Here is a 20,938-nt window from a genome sequence, read left to right as displayed (position 1 = left end):
AACGGTAGCCTGAATCTTTTCTCCGAAGAGATTCTCTCCAGTACAAGGGAGATCTGCCAGTCTTTCCTGGACTTCTTGTCTGAGGTCCGAGGCCTTAAGCCAAGCCCACCTCCTTGCATTAATTGCTGATGCTGATAGGTGAGTAGATGTTTCAAAAGAATCATAAGCTGCCCGTACCTCGTGTTTGAAGATTCAAGCCCCTTTGCAATTAGTGTGTTCAAAGCCAGTTGTTGCTGAGGGAGACCATCGGCAATACCTTGAACTTGCTTCCACACGTTTCTTTGGTACTGTGTCCTACAAAGCTGGTACACCGCAATACGAGATACCAGCATGGATCCCTGAAAAACCTTTCTTCCTAAGGTATCTAAGAACTTCTGTTCTTTCCTGGTGGGACAGAAGAGTGTGGCTTCTGTTTCCTGGCTTTTTCTGAACCTATTCAACGACTACAGAGTGATGAGACAGTTGGGGCTTTTGGAAACCTGGAGCATGTTGCACCAGGTATGTGGCATCTGTTCTTCTATTTACAGCTTATACTGAACATGGATGATCCCTCATCCTTTGCTGGAGTTCTAACAGGACTTCATGGATTGGTATTGCCATTACCTCCCTTGGTGCATCAATGAATTGAAGGACTTCTAGGGCCTTGTGTCTTGTGTCCTCCTCCGTCAGTAATTGGAAAGGATTGTGTCCGCCATTTCTTTAATGAAGTTTGTAAAGGACAAGTCTTCAGGAGGGAACTTTTCTCTCTTCTGGCGGAGAAGGCTCAGACTGTAATTCTTCTGACTCAGTATCAGTATCCACATCCTTCCAGGGAGTATACTGAGGATAAGGTGATTCAGGATCATCTGGTTGTAGATGATGCTTTGTCTTAAAAGCAGATTTTGATGGAATCTGCTTTAGCAACATAGGAGTTAATGAAGGCATTGATGGAGAATCGATGGGTCTCTATGGCAACTGATGCCGGGTATCACCTGATGGACCGGGACGCATTGGTATCGAGGGATCTTTTCTGGCATCGATGGTTTTGCTGGTATTCGATGATGGTGAAGGCCCGATGGTCCTGGGACGGAATCAGAGTCCCTGTCTTCTTCCTCCGATGAACCTGGGATCGGAATGGAAGGAGTCACCGGTGGATGCGCCGGCATCGATGGAGTCGATGGTTGCACTGGAGGTACCAGCGTTGTCTGTGCCGGTGGAGGAAATACACCGATCAAGGCGTCGATTTTGTTCAGCGAAGGCTGAAATATCGACGGATCCAATGTCGATGCTGGGGTCGGTGTTGGTACCGGTGATACGGAAGGAGGCTGGAAGTTTCGAAAAGCCTCGACAATGGCCTGCTGGACCATGGTAGTCACCTCTTCCCTGGAAACTGGGACTGGGCCCACTGTCACTGGGGAAGGTAAGACTGGCGCTACTGGCACTTCCACGACTGAGCGTGGTGGCACAGTCTCTAACACTGAGCCCGGTGGAGAGCGCCTTGCTTCCTCGGGTATGGTAGGGTGTGTTGGTTCCAGTACCCAGACTCGCTTGTCCTTCGATGTCGATGGCTGTGCCGTTCCATCCGATGGGTCAGTGGAACGATGATGATGGCATCTTTTTTCCCTATGTTCCTTCGATGCCGAGGAAGACGCTATGGAGGACACCAATGGAGTCTGTGACGGACGGGTCACCGGTCCTCTTTTCTCCTCGATGTTTTGCGACCAAGAGAGATATTCTCCTTGGAGACTATGTCGACGATGACGATTGTGACGATGACAATGTTTTTTTTTTTAAACAACTCCTCCATCGTGTCCAATCGGGCACGCCTGCCCTTTGGTGTCAGCTGGGCACAAGTTGAACAAGCTCGGACATCGTGGCCTGATCCCAGGCACAAAACACAAACATTGTGGGGGTCGGTAATCGACATAGTCCGGTTACAATCTGGACATTTCTTGAATCCGGAGGCCATGATGAAAGTTAGGCCGAGTAACGGTCGATGACCGGCGGATACCATTAGTGAGGGCGACCAGAATCAACCGAAAAATGATTCAAAAAATGTACTCACCAATACTATGTCGAAGGGAGACCCGATGACAATTATTTTGTGACTGAAAATATTTTCTTCCCTGAGGAAAGAAGTGAGGGAAAAATTCCCAGAGCTCCTAATCTGCTATGCTTACAGCAAGGCTGAAAAAAAAGAGACTGAAGGGAGACCCCTGTGGCTGAGAATATCATGGCATGCTGGGCATGCTCAGTAGGCTCAGTGTGCCAGCCAAAAGTTTCTAGAAACTTTTGACGAAGTTTTCCGTGCCAGGGCTCCAACTGATGATGTCACCCATATGTGAGGACTATCATCCTGCTTGTCCTGGGATAAAACCCAAAATTAAAGTTGCCATATTTTAAAGACAAACATAAGCGCGCTCGCTTCTCACAGAAGCGATAAATCAGAATGAGTGCTGTGCACAACAGTACTCAAATACATTTTAGACTGTTTGTCCTTTAAAAAGGAGGCGGTAACTCAATCCAGATCATCAAAGAAGAGATTTTACACATAGCTAGCTAACACCCCACCTCAAGAACATCTAGCCTTAACTGCAGGAAGGCCTGAGCAACATCTGAACCTTAAAATCATGAAAAAAATGCCCTCTCTTAGGAAACACAGAGAAGAACAGCATTAGAATCTGCTTCCAACACAAAGGAGACCCATAAGACAGTGGACTTCAAATCTGAATCCTGCTTTGGGGGATTCTCCAACAGACAAAGCTTCAAAGAAGGAATGCACTTTGGAATCACTCTTCCTTAAAACTTGTGCCTTTTGTTAATTTTCTTCTCAAGTAGATTGTTTGATTTATTGGAGAAAGATCTCTTTGCATTTATTATTTATTTTTATTTAATAGTTTTTATATACCGACCTTCATAGTAAATAACCATATCGGATCGGTTTACAATTAACAAGAAAATAACTGGGGTAACAATTCAAGTACAGCAAAAAACAGTAGGTAGGAATGAGTCAAAAAGTTACAATTAACAGGGTAAGAGAACTTGGAAGCTTGCAACAAGCTGGAAAGAAGATAAGGCAGGAAATAAATATGAGGTGATACCATAGGGCGTACGGGTTAACGCATAATGGTGCTTTAACCTGGAGGTGTCAGAGTCCATTAGTGAGTGTAATCACCATAACGGGTAAGAGTGAAGGACAACTAGTGATTGTATGGTGGGTCGGCGAAGGCTTGGTGAAATAGCCAGGTTTTAAGTCTTTTTCTAAAAGTTAACAGGCAAGGTTCCACTCTAAGACTTGAAGGGATGCTATTCCAGATGGATGGGCCAGCTATCGAAAATGCTCTGTCTTTGGTCGTCGAGAGGCGTGAGGCTTTAGTAGGGGGAAATTTCAGGGTGCCTTTGAGAATATCTCTAGTTGGTCTGTTAGAGGAGTGGAGTTTGAATGGGATTTCCAGGTCGAGTTGAAGATGATGATGGATAGTTTTATGTATTACGGTGATTGATTTATATAGAATTCTGAAGTTAACTGGTAACCAGTGTAGGTTTCTGAGGATGGGAGAGATTTGCAAAACCTCCAAATAATTTTTTGAACTCCACTGGTGCAGTATTATCACTTTTTGGAAATTAATAATTCTAAGATTTTTTTTTTTTTCTTTTTGACGACTTTTTCAAAATTCTCAAGTTTTCTCCTAAGCAAAAACATTGCTCTTTACTGAAACAGAAGAATTTGCTTGTAAGTTCTGTATCTTATTCTCCAAAACATCCTCTGTTTAAAACTCCCAGAAGTTTACTCCTCCTGTGTTCATAACCACAATTCCAGCAATATCCACTTGAACTTTTTCAAATGTGCTAGTGATTGCAGCTTCCAACCTCAACATAAGATTTCAGCGTTACAGCTGTGGTGGATCTAGTAACAACGGCTGCTCCTGCATAGAAGCCAGCGAGCCCCCAAAAGAAAGTACTGCTAGCCACAGATCTCTGGGCTAAATCCCCTGACAAAGAGCCAAGCGGGAGCTCAGCCAGAGTCTTCACTGAGGCAGCAGAACTTTCCTGCTCCAGAGCAGACCAATCTCCAACCTTTATAGGTTGCTCCAGGCCAGGCATTGGGACATCCATGGTGAAATCATTGGACCATGGTTGCTCTGCCATGGCATTGAAGTCCAAGAAGCAATAAAAACTGAAATATCTACAGTATGGGGCAGATTTTAAAACATACACGCGCACAAATGTACGCCCGATTTTATAACATGTGCGTGCAGCCGCGCGCATGTTATAAAATCAGGGGTCAGCGCGTGCAAAGGGGTGCACGATTGTACACCTTGCGCGCGCCGAGCTGTGCTGCCTTCTTCTGTTCCCTACCCCCCCCCCCCCCCCACCTTCCCTTCCCCTAACTCTCCCACCCCCCCAGTTACGCCTGCCTTGGGCAGGCGCAAGTTGTGCACGCCGGCCGATGGCTGGCCCGCGATCCCGGGCACAACTCCAAACACCTATTCTGAAGGTACAAACTCCATTCAGTTCTCTGATTAGTTCATATATGCATGGGGAAGAAGAGAGGCCTAGTGCTTAGAGCAATGGGCTGAGGACTAGGGAAGCCCGCTTCTTCCACAGACACTCCCTTATGACCTTGGGCAAGTCACTGTCTCCTACTGCCTCAGATACCCATTTAGAGTGTAAGCTCTTTGGGGCAGGGACTTATTCCTGAATAATCATCACCATTGCAGTGCTGCATTCTTTTAGTAGCATTATAAAAAGTAGTAGTATAATGTTATGAGGTCATGTAGGATATCCTAGCCAATGAAGACTAATTAGATTCACTGTAAACATGGCTGTCCCTAGGAGATTGGGAAGTAGCTTAAACTGTTGCAAGCACTTTTTGTTAATGGACATAGTGTATGTCACTACTCATCATGGATGCTTTGGAAACACTGCATATTACAGAGTGGGTACAAGTTTAGTCCTCGAGGCTGAAAGATATCCAAAGATACTCCTGAATCCAGGAATCACTCTGCATTTCATCCACCAAGCTAAGCCCAGGAAGACTTTGTTTAAAAACTGGGCATAGATTAACACTTTACAAACCCTACACTGTGTAACTAAAATAGAAAAAGAATGGACAGCATAGTTCAGTGCATATCAGACTTAGTGCTATCATTAATTCAGGCCGGATTTCCTTTAGAAAGATAACTAAGCCTCTTATCTATGTAAGGCTGAAGGCATGACAACTGTTTCTGTATCTCTGTACTTCAGACTTGGGTGTAAGAAGGCATTATCTGTAAAACAGACAGAGGAGTCATTAACACTTACCACCTGGATAAGGAACTCTACTGGAAAACCACCTATTGTTTCACTGTCCGAACTTGAAATTTTATGTTTCCAGGGAGACTGTCCCAATAATGCTTCACTGTCCTATGAAAGAAAGTTACATGCAAACATTGCTATATTTTGGCTTTGACCTTTCGCAACATCCTCACAATTCTTATATTCGCCTCTACTATATCTCCTAGCCCCACGTGCCTACCAACCTGAACAATGCTTTCCGCTTCTATGGCACCGGGACTGGCCATCATTTGCGCCTCATGGGATTTTCTCCCCATACGACTTAACTTCCCCTCCCAAAATCCAGACATCTTAGGGGCTTCCAGGTACAGACACAGCAGGGGACAGATTCACGTGCAGCTGTTTAATTCTGCTCTCAGGCTGACCAGAAGCTATGAGCTCTAGCTCCACATTACACAGCACCAGCTAGTCCAGGTAGCCCAACTCTTGCACTGCCACCAAGCTACTCGGACCACCTCATCTCGGAACAGGATGTCTTTCACATCCGCTTGAATGATGCGCAGAGCTACTCACCGTAACAGGTGATTGGGCTGTAGGCGTGTAATGCAACCGTGGGGGCGTCATGAAGTATCTGGAAGGCCGTTGTTTTTGTCCAAAGGCAGCAATGGGCATCGTTTCATGAGGCTCATTACTCTGCTCAGAAAGAAAAAAGCAGCAGATCATGCAGTGAATCAGAGCTCTACGAGAGGCCCACAAGCTTAGCAAGAGCTTCATGGGCATCACATTTATAGACAGAAGGCTCATTGTTGGGCCAGGAGCTCAGTGGCGAGTGCTACTCTTTGCAATGCTTTTCTGAAATGAACGCCTTTCTCCACTTTGCACATCATAAACCTCTCGTGCATCACAGCTGCCATGATAGTGACTTTCTCAGTTTTTCTTCCATATTAACACATATTTATAGGCTTCCAAAAAGATTGCAATTGCAAGAAAAGCCACTTCAGTTTAGGTGCCTTTATTCACCTGATCTAAGGTACCATAATGTTCGGTTGGATATAGATGCCTGACTTCAGGTTCCTTAAACAGAGGTTCTGAAATTTAGATCAGCCACCGCCTGCCCTTAGTTAAAATTCCTAAATTATGCACCAGCATTGGAAATCAGCATTGAGGGCCTAACTTTGTTGCTCTCCCCCCACCTACTTTTAAGGTACCTAAATTTAAGCACAGAGCAGAGGAGAATTTTCTGTTCGGGAAGATCTAGGCCTGGGTTTCCAAAACTGGGGGTCAGGACCCCAGATGGAGGTCACAAAACCTTCAGCTGGGATAACAAGTGCCTCAAATGCAGAAGTCTTTAGGCACCAACTGCAGCAGAATTAGTAGTGGAAATCAGCATGGGGCCCGTGAGCCAGGGTGCACTCACTGGCCCTGCAGTGATCCTGCCCTCACGTGTGTTTCTATACGAGGAGGGATTGGGGTCACTGCAGGCCTATGAGCTTACACTGGCGCACAGACCCTGTGCTGACTTTCATTACTAATGCTGCTGTCACTTGAAGTTCATCATCGGGCTTAGGACCAGCCATAAGGGATGGGGAGAGCTGAGTGTGCACAGACTGGTAGAGATTGCCATGGATTCTCTCCTCACCCACCACTGAACCTTCCCAAGAAAATAATGCTGCCTCATCAACCTGCCCTCTCTTCTCACCAGTTGTCATCCATTTTTGGCCCAAAAGGCAAAATGCTACTGACCCTTGCTAAATGGATGTTTAGAGAAGGGGCTGTTTGAAGGGGAGGGATCAAATGCAGGGGGGGGGTGGGGTTTGAGAACTGGATCATTTGGGAGGGACTGGCTGTGAAGGTGAGAGAAGGAATGAAAGATTGACTGAGGGATGTAATAGAGAAGCTGAGGGGGCCCGGGGGGGGGGGGGAGAATCAGCTGTGGGGATTTGACAGAACGGTAGGAAGGGAGGAGGTGAGGCTTGGAGGTAAGAGAGAGGGGATGTGGGTGACAGAATCAGTTGGGGTTTATAAGAAAGTCTTGGAGGTGAGCGAGAGGAGTGAGCTGGAGAAGTGAGAGGAAATGGGGGTATCAACTGGCTGGATGGAGGTTGAGAGAGGAAGCATGCTGGGAGGTTAAGAGAAGAGGTCCCCATGAGGTGGTGGAGTTTGAGAGAGAGGACTGACTAGAGAGGGTGGAAGTTGAGAGAGGGGATCAACTGGAGTGTGGTAAGGGTGAGAGTGGCATGATTGTCGGAGGGGGCATCAACCCTGCCAATGTGTTTTGACAGTCCTTTGGGGGTCATATGAATTTTCAAGTGCTAAAAATAGGGTCACATTGGATACAAGTTTGGGAAGCTCTGATCTAGGCATTTAACTCTTATTCAGGAAACTATATCTTTTGAATCTCAGGCCTAATGTGACAAACCAACACAGGTTCAAGCATCTCAGGGAGCCAAAAGCATGGCAGCTACAAGGAGCTAAATGGGGCTTTGAAACCAAATCCACAAAACAGTTAACACTCAACATAAATTAAAGCTGGACTAACTCTAAAGATGGTCAGTTAATGCACTTTAATCTAGAAAGGATCTTTGCCAGTGTCTGGTTCCTTGTGCACAATGTTCTTTAATATTATATTAAAGATGAAACATGCATGGTTTCTACTGTACAGCTATCCTAGACCTACCCATCAGAAACCTGCATCAGGTTTAGCCTCCTTTCCTAAAAACATGGACATGTGTTTAGTGATTTTTGTGCTAAGGGAATTGGACTACAATCTACAGCCCAGCAGCAGTCTCTTTGGTTCTGGAATAGCTGTTCATCCTCCTCTGAATATAGGGCTATAAACTTATTGCTTTTGGTTACAGACTGGCAGTTGCCCTTGTGTTTCTAAGCAGGGCTCAAAACATACACTGTGCATGTGTGTACAGGCTGCAATATCTTCAACCAACCATGACTTAATATTTGACAAACTGATAAAGACTGTAAATATTTTACACCATACATAGTTTTCCTTCTTCAATGAATAAGCAAGTTTGCTTACCGTAAACTGTTTTCTGTAGATACCAGGATGAATTAGCCATGCTGTCTGGGGATGTCCACTAGAGGGCAGCCTCAACGGAGCTTCACAAAGATCACAGAGCTTTGCTCTATGCGGTTGCGTGACTGTTCTGTCTTTCCCGCGCGGCACCATCTGTCTCTCAGTCCATAACAAAGCAGATACTGTAAAAAGTGGTTTACCGAAGCTGTCCAGCATGGCTAATTCATCCTGCTATGTACAGAAACACTATTTACATAAGCAAACTTGCTTTTTCCCCCATAGATAAACAGGCTGGATTAGCCATGTTGTCTGGGAGTCCCCAGCTAATAATGCAGAGCGGAAGTTGCAGTCCGAACATGGCATTGGCTATGCGCCTGCGAATTCAGTTGCTCAAGTTCCATAGTGTGGACAGCTTGGAAAAGGAGTGGAGTACTGCTTTGCTGAGGGCTGCATCCAAAGAAGCCTTTTGATCTAGGCAGTAATGTGATGTGAAGGTATGCAACAAAGAATGTGGCAGCTCTGAAAATATCTAGTAGCAGAACATCATGAAGATGGGCCACCGAAGCAGCTAACACCCTCACTTGATGGACCTTTGGACTGCCCGCGAGTGTCTGACTGCAGATAGCAGCAGAAAATTATGCACTGCGATAATCAGTTGGATAGAGTCCGCTTGGCTACGGGACGGCCCAGAGCTTTCAGCTTGAAAGATACAAATAGTTGGGAAACTTTTCTGACTGCGTTTGACGCTTGTAATAAGCCAAGGCACATTTACAGTCCAGCATGTGGAACAATCTCTTCCTTTCATTGGTATGTGGCCTCGGGGAAAAACTTCAGCAGGGTTATAGTCTGGTTGAGGTGGAAAGCGGAGACCACCTTTGGTAGGAAAGCAGGATACGTCCTTAGAGTCACGTTGTGATGAAACTACAGGTAGGGGGAATAGTGAACTAAGGCCTGTAGCTCACTGAACCGCCTGGCTGAGGTTACCGCCACCAGGAAAAGCACTTTCAATGTAAGGTACTTCATGTGGCAACTTTGTAGAGGTTCAAACTGGGGCAGCATAAAATGTTCAAAGACTAAATTGAGGTCCTATGGCACTGGAGGTTTAGCCACCGGTGGACGTAGCCTGAGGGGTCCTCTCATGAAACATGAGAACAAGGGATGGTGCATGACTGGTAGGACATTGTGCGGGTGATGATAGGCCGCAATTGCCCGCAGGGATGTCGTTGCTAATCCAGATTGAAAAAGCGAGTGTAGATATTCCAATAGCAACTGTGGTGAATAGGAAAAGGGGTCGATCTCCTGCTTTCTACACCAGGCCAAGTACCTAGTCCATTTGCCTTGACAGTTTTTCCTAGTAGACGGCTTTCTAGATGACACAAGGACATCCTGTATTTCTTTTGGAATTTTCCAGTGGCTCAATACCGACCTTTCAACCTCCAAGAAGTGAGGTGTAGGGAGGTATGCATGGGGAGTAGGGTTCCATTGTCCTGGGTCAGGTGGTCCTCCTTGTCTGGTAGGAGGAGGGGAGGTGCCACGGAGAGTTGCACTAGGTAAGCATACCAGGGCTGCCGGTGCCATGCTGGGGCGATGAAAATGAGGTCCGCGATATCCTCCATGCACTTCTGAACCGTTCGTGACAGCAGAGGAATTGGGGGATAACTGTAAAACAGACCTGCTTTCCATGGAACGAGAAATGTGTCTGGGGCATATCTCTCCCTGCTTGGGTAAATGGAGCAAAACTTGTCCACTTTTCTGCTGAACACTGTCACAAAGAGATCCATACTGGGCATCCCCCACTCTTGGAACAGATTGTTCGCTACATCCTGGTGTAGGCCACACCGGGGAGGTACATGGCCAGTAGGCAAACTGATTACTTCTCCGCCCACTCCAGGATTATCACAGCTTCCCGGCATAGGCTCAAGGAACCAAGACCCTCCTTTGTTGATACAGAACCTGGCCACTTGGTTGTCCGTGTAGATCATCTCTACTTTGTTGCAAATGAGGTGACAAAGTGCGGAGGACGTTCCTTAGAGCCTGCAGTTCCAGGAAATTGATCTATTGAGATCGCTCCCATGGCGACCAGAGGCCTTGTGTCTGTAGCGGTCCCAGTTGTGCTCCCCAACTCTTGGTGGAGGTGTCCGTGGTGAGAATGATCTGATGGGCTGGAGGGTGGAATGATACCCCTGTCATTAGGGTGGCTGGGGTCAGCCACCAGTTTAGCTCTTTCCGCATGGAGGGGGTGCAGTGCACTGACCAGGAGAATGGATGGACGAACTGAATCCATTGCTGCTTGAGGCCTCACTGCAGACGTCGCATGTGGAGGCAAGTGTGTGGAACCATGTACACAGCTGCTGCCATGTGGCCTAGCAGTGTCAGGATCTGATGGGTACCTGCAGCGCATGAGCTGTGCTGCTAAGGACTGTATTGCCCCAGTTTGGTCGGACGGTAGAAACGCTTTTCCCATCGTAGTGTCCATCAATGCTCCAATGAATTGGAGCACCTGCGTGGGTTGGAGGTTGGACTTCTCGTAATTGATTAGGAACCCCAGGTTCTCCAGGCATCAGACTATCGAGATCAGGTGTTGTTGCAACTGGGTGGCACGCGATGAGAGTCTTAGCCAATCATCCAGGTATGGAAACAGCTGAATGCCCCGTTTCCTCAAGTGGGCCACCACTTCAGCCAGACACTTCATAAATACTCTGGGCGCAGACGAAAGTCCAAAAGGAAGGACTTTGTACTGGTAATGACAGGCATTTACCTGAAAACAGAGGTAATGTCAGGACCCAGGGTGCATCGGAATGTGGGAGTAAGCATCCTTGAGTTCCAGCAAGCATATCCAATCGTTGGGCTGAAGGAAAGGCAGAATAGACTTGAGACATCTTGAATTTTTCCCCTCAGTAAAAATTTATTGAGGGCCCATAAGTACAGGTTAGGGCGAAGCCCCCCTTTTTTCTTGGGGATGAGGAAGTATTGGGAGTAAAACCCTTTGTTCTGCTCGTGAAAGGGTACCCGCTGAATCGAGTGATGTTGGAGGTTTCGAATTTCGTCCTGGAGCAGGGTTATCTGGTGTCTGAACCCTGGGCATGGCCCAGATGGGGAAGGGAGGTTTGCTTTTGAAATTGAGGGAGTAGCCTTCTTTTTCAATGCTGAGTACCCAACAATCAGAGGTGTTCGCCGCCCAAGAGTTATAGAAAAAAAAAAAACGAAAAAAAAACCCAAAAACATATTCTTCCCCCCACTGGCTGTTGTAGTGGTGGCCCCAGGATGCTCAAAATCCCTGCTGGTTCTTGGGTTCGGTGGGCTGAGCCAGGCGCTGTTGCTGAGGCACCCTCAGCATGCCGAGGTTAGGTGGTTGCTGGGACTGTTGCCTAATCAGCTGGTAGATGGGTGGGCAGTAGGTGGGGAACACCCAAAACTGGCACCTGTGTTGGTATGGGCAATAGTAGCTTTGAGGGTACTGTCTACTTGCGCTCCGCTGCTCCTCCAGTGAGAGAGGACAGTCACATTCTGCTCCTTTAACTGGGAGATTGTCTCCTGTAGCTTGTCACCAAATAAGTTATCTTCCTTGCATGGAAGATCTGCAAACTTCTCGTGGACATCCTCTCAAATGGCGCCAGCCCTCAGCCAGGTTAGCCGTTTGCTGCAATTGCTCCCACTGACGTTTGGGCTGTCCGAAAGGCTTCGTAAATTGTTCACAGTAGATGTCTCAGGCCTTCTTCCAGGTCCACGAACGGCTGCAGGGGAGCCCCGTCCGAAGCATTGTGGACGAGGTAGGGCTTCAAGGACTGCAGGCACTCTTATAGGTACTGGGCTATATAAAATTGGTGCTGCTGTATCTTTGCGTTCAGCATGCCTGTCTGGTACATCCTCTTCCCAAAGTCATCCAGATATTTACAGTCCCTGCCTGGTGGAGTGTTGGAGTGGAGGGCAAGTCGTCTTTGCAGACTCTACAACCACCGCTGTAATAAGGTGACTGTCTCATCCTTAACTTCAGGTCAGTCTTCCTAGAGGTGGGTTGAGCCAAGAATGGGGAATCCCAAGTCTTTGCCATTATGGTATCCAGGACAGCATTTTATTATTTATTTATTTTAAAACTCTTCCATACCGTCGTTAAGTTAATTCACCATCACAACGGTTTACAGAAAGCATGGGACAGCAAGGCAGTGGGCTCCGCTGGAACTTCAAATATTTTGAGAATACCCAAAATCTCTGCGCGGGAGTCCGGGATCTTGTTTCGATATCCAGTATAAGCCCTGACCTTCTCCACAAATTTTGAATAAGAAAGGGCTTCTGGGGGAGAGGAGGGTTCCGGCTGCCCCTCAGATGGGTCTGAGGGGATCCCTGTAGAGGACCCCGGAGAGAGGGGGTGGGGCAATCCTCTGGTGCAGAGTCAGGTTGAGGAGACTCCATTGGGGAGCTGTCCCTGGGAGATTGTGATGGCGATTTATTTGGTTACAGCAGGGGGTCCTGGGGAGGACTAGACGGACCCTCATTTGCATTCTCCCAGGTATGGAAGAACTGCTAAAGGATCTGGGAGATCTAAGACATGGCCTGCGATGCTAGGGTAGGCTTGTCAGACCCCATCTGTCGCCCTCTGCCCTTGGTGGAGACTGCCACCCGGAGGATGACCGAAAGTAGCTCCCAGACGCGGTGCCACATGTATTCCTCCCCTCGGGAAGACTTGTGTTGTTTCCACAGGGGTTCCTTTAATTGAGGAGAAGCCATCTTATGGAACTCTATCCCCCCCGATCTTAGACTGGAACCCTGCCTCTCAATTTTCAAGAAAAGACTCAAGACTTGGCTGTTCAAACAAGCATTTCTGGACTCCAAATAATTTAACCTCTCACCATCAATACATAAAACTCAGCCATTTCAATGTTAACTATTTGTAATTATCGTTAGCCAACGTTAACCTTTCCTTTCGTTTCTCTCCTCGCCCAGTTCAACCACCCTTGTTATATGTAACTGCTTTTTTCCGCACCATAGTTCCAGTTTGAAGTTTATTATGTACCCCTGTTTTACTGTGAACCAGCATGATGTGACTGTTGTCATGAATGCCGGTATATAAAAAACCTAAATAAATAAATAAAATAAATAAAATCTTATGCTTGGAGTCGGAGGAAAGGTCCGATAATACACACTCCGATGAGTTGGACGATAGATGCCCCAAGAGGGGCTCAACATCAGAAATCTCCAATTCAAGAAGCTCTCTTGGTAGGAAGGCCTATTCCTCTGCTGGCCGCGTCTTGTGCTGGTGAGGTTCTGCAGCCTGGGGCACCGGGTGCTTTGAAGGCACTGCCGAATGCGTCGATCTTTCCTCTTGCGTTGACTGTGTCAGGGCTTCCAGCATCGGGTGGGAAGATAGCACTGATGCGATCGTCAGCGGGCCTAGCGGTCGACGACGCTGATTTGGATCCCTTGTTTGGAGCTCGTGCTTGCTTCGAGGCTCCCAACGCACTCATGCATCCATTTGGCACATCTCCCGATGCTTGCTGCTTTTCCACAGCGTGGGGCCTATCTGGTGCCTCAGATGTGCGGCCCACTGTGCCAGACCCCCCCGGGGGCTGTAAAGAGGAAGCCCTTTTGGCTTTGGCCGGCTTGTCTGAGCAAGGCCCCAGAGAGGTGTGGGAGGAGTGTTGGTTTGGCAATCTTTATGGCCTTCTGCCTCTGAGCCTGGGGAGACATGCAGCCGCAGTATCAGCAGTTACCCTGGTCGTGGATCCAGTCCCAGGCATAGATAACAATAATTGTGGCCATCCGTTGCTGACAATTTTGCCGCACTGGCAAAATTTGAATCAAGGTGCGTGCAGAGGCATGGGAGCACTGAAAAGTGCTCTTTTTTTTAAAGAGAAAAAAACGCGATTGAAAAAACCAGATGCAAAAAAAAACTTAAGAAAGAATCTCTGTGAAGCCCTGAGACTGAGAGAAAGATGATCCAAGACAACTAGTTTCTCATAGATGCCCAAGTTAGGAGACAGCAATCATCCCATGTCAAGCTCTGATCACACTACTTGTCCCTGCCACGCTGAGAATCTGACATACCCTATGCATTAATGCTGCAAGTTCCTTACAACTATGGGGCTCGCTTTTCATCAGTATTTCCCAATCTAAACACATTTTGCCAGGAAGCTTTCTTGTGGCCATTCATAGGATTCAGTGAAACAGATACTCTGACATGATGGGAGTGGAAACAGTTTCATGTATGTATTTCTTTTAAATAGGTATTCTCTTTGCAAAGAATACATTTCTTTTGCTTGGTTGGGGGGTGGAGGGCAAGCAGAGCTAGATTTAGGCATAGGCAGTTACTTAGGGCTGCTAATTATGAAGATGCATAAAAATTGGTACCCCCCCCCCCCCCCCCCCCCCCACTTTTGCCTATGAATGCCATAATTTTTGTTGCTTTCTTAATCTTTTGTAAAATTCTTCTCTTGTCACCAATACTATGGCCTTCTCTCCATGCTGCCTAGTCAGCCACAGCTTCATTGCTCCCTCTGAAAAGCACTCATTGCTTGAAGTGACTGAGCTGCTCTGAGTATGGTGCCACGCAGGAAAGACAGAACAGCCGCGCAGAGCAAAGCTCTATGATCTTTGTGAAGCTCTGTCGAGGCCGCCCTCTAGTGGATGTCCATGCATTTTCATGAATTATCTTAGTGCTGTTATGGAACTAACTTTACGGATGTTCTTTCAAGATCAATGGTGGGATACCAGTGTTTTTGGCTCATCCATCACAACACAAGTCTTTCATAATCTTCCATCAGCATCCAAAGCCATATGATAATTTATATCATCTCAGACAACTTTAGCATGCGTGCGTGTGATATGCGTACACAGAGTATCTCTTTCTCAAACAGATATTAGAAGTTGGATTAATTATATCACAGAAACAGTAAGTAGGTAAAGAAAAAAAATCTATTTACATTTTCAGCTCTGTGTCACGTTAGCACCCTGATCAAGGCGGCATGCAAAAATATGTTTGCAGAAAACATATAGCATGCCTCCAAGCTAAAGTGGTCTGAGATGATATAGATCATCATATGGCTTTGGGTGCTGACGGAAGATTATGAAAGGCAGACTTGGGCTGTCAGACTTGTGCTCTGATGGATTAGCAAAAGAACTGGCATCCCACTACTGATCTTGAAAGAACATCTGTAAAATTAGTTCCATAACAGCACCAAGATAATTCAGCTTTGGCTCAAGTGGAACATTACAACACTGGGCAGGTGATGGAATTATTTAACAGATTATGATGGCAGATAAAGACTGCCAGGCTCATCTTGTCTACTCATTTTCCCTTCCTTCTACAATACCAGAAACCTTACAAAATTTGTCTTTACCCTTGCTTCCCTGTCCTGTTGTAATGCCTCGAGGCCATGAATACTTACAAGAACTTCATAATCTGGGACAGTGTGTGTGCCCAGACCCGTCCTGTCAAAAGTCACTCTGTAAGTGGAGTTAAGAGTGTCTACTGCATCTATCTGTCCTGTGAACAAGCCATCGTGGATTCCACGCAATCGTGCTGAAAGAAAACAAACAAAAAAAAAAAGGATTAATATTACTGCTGTATCTCTCAGAGAAAGCCAGTTGTCAAACTAGAATGCCTCAAAACATCTGCATCTAAAACAGCAAATAAGGAAAATGCTATGAGAACTTTTTTTTTTGTTTAGCAACTCCTTCAAGGTTTCTTCCCTCTACCCATCTGGCTCAGATCAGAAATTCATCAGAGGTTCCTCACTTTTTTACTTTCCTTCTTCTATATTCCTTTACCATTATAGTCAAAGCACTACTATAATATCCTTCTGTGGGCATAACAGAGCGACTTCTAAAACTGCTCACTGGCTGCTTTAATAAGAGCTTCTCTTCTTCCAGAGGGCTTCAAATGCCACTTTGCTCCTGGTGAGCCTCAAGAACAGAAGTCTGGGCTGAAGATCAAATCAACATCTCCTACTGCATAATATATTAAGTCAGACTCACCCTGAATACACTTTTATACTAAACATACCAAGAGAGATTTTAACTTTTGTAAAAGAACAGTACAGAAAAGCAGGCTGTGCAGTTAATCTCATTACTGAGTCAGGGTACTCCACGATTCAGGTTCAGAAAAAGCCTCCAGGTTTCCTCTGAAACTGAACATTCAACCTCCAACTGTGGGTCCCTTTATTAACCCCCCACTCCCCCAAAAACCAAACCAAACCCCCAAGTTCCCCTCAGATCTAAAGAAGCCTATTTTTTTGGGACATGCATGCGCCTGTGTTCAGTCCACAGGCATGTGTGGATCTCAAAACACACACTTGTCAGAGTCCTAATGTCCTCATAAACACATAATATAAGAACATAAGAATTGCCATATTAGGTCAGACCAAGGGTCCATCAAGCCCAGCATCCTGTTTTCAACAGTGGCCAATCCAAGTCACAAGTACCTGGCAAGTATACAAACAAATAGATCTCAAGCTACTATTGCTTATTAATTAATAGCAGTTAATGGATTTTTCCTCTAGAAAATTATCTAAACCTTTCTTAAACCCAGTTGCATTAACTTTCGTAACCACATTCACTAGCAACGAATTCCAAAGCTTAACTATGCGCTGACTGCAAAAGAATTGTCTTCAATTTGTTTTAAATGAGCTACGTGCTAACTTCATGGAGTGCCCCCTAGTCCTATTATCTGAGAGAGTGAATAACCAATTTACATTAACCTATTCAAGACCTTTCATGATTCTGTAAACCTCTATCATATCCTCACTCAGCCATCTCTTCTCCAAACTGAACAGCTCTAACTTATTTAGCCTGTCCTCATAGGGGAGCTGTTCCATGCCCCTTATTTTGGTTGCCCTCCTCTGCACTTTCTCCATCACAACTATATCTTTTTTGAGATGTAGCAACCAGAATTGCACACAGTATTCAAGGTGCAGTCTCACCATGGAGCGATGCAGAGGCATTATGACATCCTCAGTTTTATTCGCCATTCCCTTCCTAATGATTCCTAACATTGTTTGCTTTTTTGATTGCCACAGCACACTGAACAGACTATTTCAATGTATTATTCACTATGACATCTAGATCTCTTTCCTGGGTGGTTAACTTCTAAGATAGAACCTAGCATTATGTAACTACAGCAAGGATTATTTTTCCATATATGCATCACTTTGCACCTGTCCATATTAAATTTCACCTGCCATTTGGCAGCCCAATCTTCTAGTCTCACAAGATCCTCCTGCAATTTATCACAGTCCTCTTGAGATTTAACTATTCTGTATAATTTTGTGTCATCCACAAATTTGATCACCTCATTCTTCGTACCCCTTTCCAGATCATTTACAAATATATTGAAAAGTACCGGTCCAAATACAGATCCCTGAGGCACTACACTGTTTACCCTTTTCCACTGAGAAAATTGTCCATTTAATCCTACTCTCTGCTTCCTGTCTTTTAACCAGTTTGCAATTCACAAAACAAGACCTGATGACCTTTTAGTTTTCTTAGAAGCCTCTCACGAGGGACTTTGTTGAATGCCTTCTGAAAATCCAAATACATCACATCTACCGGTTCACCTTTGTACACGTTTATTCACCCCTTCAAAAAAAATGTAGATTTGTGAGGCAAGACTTCCCCTGGGCAAATCCATGCTGGCTGTGTCCATCAAAAGGCCCTGTGATTTTATTCCTCACATGTCCTGAAAATTTGATATGGATAAGACATCACATACTGACATCATTAGGGAAAGACACACACACACAGGATCCCTTTGGAAAGTGGCTAAAAACTGATCCAGCAAGTGCACAAATAAGGGAAAAATGAAAACATTTTTTAACTCAATGTGTGTGTGCTTCTTCAGATAGATTAGTTTAGTTTCCTGAATTGATAAACAATCAGGGTTAAGTCTTGTGATAGTATGAGAAGATTTTCCATTTGTGTTGCTTTTGAAAGCAAAAAAAGTGCCTAATTGTTGGTGAGGGACATTTTAAATATGAATTTTTATTTTCTGCTTGGGAGGGGATCCTGAAGGTTTTTCAGAAAGGGTCCTCTGTGGAGTCATGTGATCATCTTTGAGGGAACAGTGGCTAAAAGTGAAGCTCCCAAATAATCACAACATTTGGCATGTAGTTAATATATTTTTCAGATCTATGGAAGTGGTGTATGGACAAATTTATCGTGACAAATTACTTGCAATGTCTATGAAAACTTAAAGGAATCCAAGAGACAGGATGAAGCAACCAGAGATTAAATTAGTGATGGAGCAAAATGAGTCTTCTGGTCACAACAGAGGAGAAATTTTAAAAAGTGCTACAGCAGCACTAGAAGGCAAGCTCTCCAAAGAGGGCTTGTAAACAAATACAGCATGGTTGGCAGATGGGGAAGAGATTCCCCACACCAGCTGACTTAGAATCACTCAGGAACAAGATTACCTCTGGAATATATTGAAAATATATAAACCTTAGTGCGCACTAAGATCTGCCGACGGAATCTGCTAGATATTCCATCTCATTGGTTTGTGCGTCTAGATGAAATGAAAGAAAGGACATTTTACGAAGCAAGACCCGCTCTTTGGAATGAGCTACCTGATAAGATTTGCTCAATTCAGTTCTATCAATGTTTAGGAAGAAAGTGAAAGCATTTTATTTCAATCAGGCATTTGCACACATCAAATGATAATAGGACTACCACTTTGGCATAAGAAAGACTCTTTGTGGTTTATGATGTTTCCTTTTAATTTGTCTTACTTTATTTTTTTTTACATTACATTACATTACACACTCCATTTTTATGAAGTTAAGATTTATTTTTTAACTGTCATTTAATGTAACTATTATAACTGTTTATTGTAACCCAGCAAATACATCTGATTGAGCAGGCTAAAAGTCGATTTGAATAAAATCAATACAAAATAAATACTGAAAGCCAGGAGAATCAAGGGAGATATAATAGAGTAAATCTGTCTCCCAGATTCCATGAAATAATACAAATTGATTCAACTTTGTTGAGTCCTGGATCATAAGAATACATTTAGTTTTACCTGTTAATTTCTATTCCTTGAATCCTGCTAGCCAAGTCTAGATGCATGAGTTCAGATTGAGACAGGGATACAACTTTTCCTGTAACATCATCACTAGTCTACAGTATAGGATGGTGGAGAGTAAGCCAAAGCCATACTTATGTCAGAGCAGTGGAAGCAACAATATTTTATTTATTTATTTATTTATTTATTTATTTATTTGTGTTTTTCTATACCGGCATTCACGGAGATTCGTATCATGTCGGTTTACATATAACAAGGGGTGAGCAATACATTATAACGTACATAACTATAACATGAGAGTATAAATTACAAATTATAACAAGTGCACAGAAAAAGAAGTTACACTAAAACAGGGAGTAGAAGAAGAAGATGATAGAAGTTTAACATAAGAAGTAGAACGTAGAATATTTAACATAAGAAGTATTTAACATAAGAAGTAGAAGTAGAATATTGCCCTTAAAATTTAACTTTACTAAAAAAAAACAAAAAAAAAAAACCCCAAACACCCACCCTCAAAAACATAGGGAAAAATCCTCCAAGATAACTCCCCTCCCCTTCAAATCCCAACTGGGAATACAAAAGAAGGAAACAGTGAGAGGAAGGACTGTACTCTGCTTTTTCCCCACAGAGAATGAGAGAAAACTTCTAGAAGACCTAATAACCACAGAGAACAGCATAGCCACTGACTTCCCAGGAGAGTTCTGTGCTGGTCTAGCAGGAGTCAAGGAAAGGAAATTAACAGGCTTAAGACAATTTCTCTTTCCTTATCATCTTACTAGCCCAGTCTAGACAAATGGGAAGTGCCCAAGCCCATACTATTTTATTTATTCATTTAAAATTTCATATTAAATTGCTTCCTGAACTCCAAATACAGAACTGCCCAAAGAGGTTTACAGAAAAAATATTCATAATATAAAAATATAATACAACATACAAAGAACCAATGTTGGCTCTGACCAGGGGGAGGAGTCAAGATGGTGGCATGACTTTTTCCCTGCTAAATTTGATTTGAGACACCTTTCAAGGGAAAAGGCAAGATTAGAAATTTACCTGCATTGGCTTCTACACCATTGATTCAGTAGAGTATGAACACCTTCTTGGAGCGAGGTCTGGGATTAGAAGAGGCTGTCTCTGTTGCCATGTCTAGTGAGGGAGAGTTCGACCCAGCTGGAGAAGAGGTGTCTCTGATAATCCCCCCCTCCCCTGCCTCTCTGCCATCGGCCTCTCGCTCTCAACATCCAGGTCCCAAAGTAGGCTTGTTACAGATGACGATGCCAGGGGATGAGCTGCAGGACACGAAGAAGTCACTGAAGCACGAGCATTTGTGGATGTTGGGGAATCCAGAGGAGAGGTGCCTGTCCTGGAATTTATTTATTTAATTTATTTATTTATTTAAGGCTTTTATATACCAACTTTCTTGATACAAATCAAATCAACTCGGTTTACATCAAACAAGCAGTTAACCATAACCAATTAACAAAAGACAAAATTTGATGAAGCATAAAGTTACATTATAACAAGGGAGCAAAAACTGGGGATAGGAAAATAAAGGGGGGAGAACAGAGATAGTATACTATATACAGGTGAGGGTGTGGGAGGGAGGCAAAGGAGCCAATGTCGTTATGACGTATTAGTGT

The 20,938-nt window shown here is 44.6% G+C and overlaps 1 protein-coding gene across 5 annotated transcripts in view; it reads right to left on the bottom strand.

Annotated features, from left to right (window-relative positions):
• Positions 1-20,938, bottom strand: part of LIN9 (lin-9 DREAM MuvB core complex component) — a 168,807-nt gene that overhangs the window by 11,717 nt on the left and 136,152 nt on the right. For all 5 annotated transcript variants that reach the window (XM_029593048.1, XM_029593052.1, XM_029593049.1 and 2 more), the window contains 3 exons: positions 15,670-15,803; positions 5,830-5,949; positions 5,284-5,385 (listed from right to left, as the gene is read on the bottom strand). In XM_029593048.1, the coding sequence (XP_029448908.1) occupies positions 5,284-5,385; positions 5,830-5,949; positions 15,670-15,803 (356 nt within the window). The remainder of the gene's footprint in view (positions 1-5,283; positions 5,386-5,829; positions 5,950-15,669; positions 15,804-20,938) is intronic.

This window comes from Rhinatrema bivittatum, chromosome 3 (assembly GCF_901001135.1).
Source record: "Rhinatrema bivittatum chromosome 3, aRhiBiv1.1, whole genome shotgun sequence".
Classification (NCBI taxonomy): Eukaryota; Metazoa; Chordata; class Amphibia; order Gymnophiona; family Rhinatrematidae; genus Rhinatrema; species Rhinatrema bivittatum.
The sequence above is the reverse complement of the archived record's forward strand: the minus strand, read 5'-3'. Positions and strand labels throughout refer to the sequence as shown.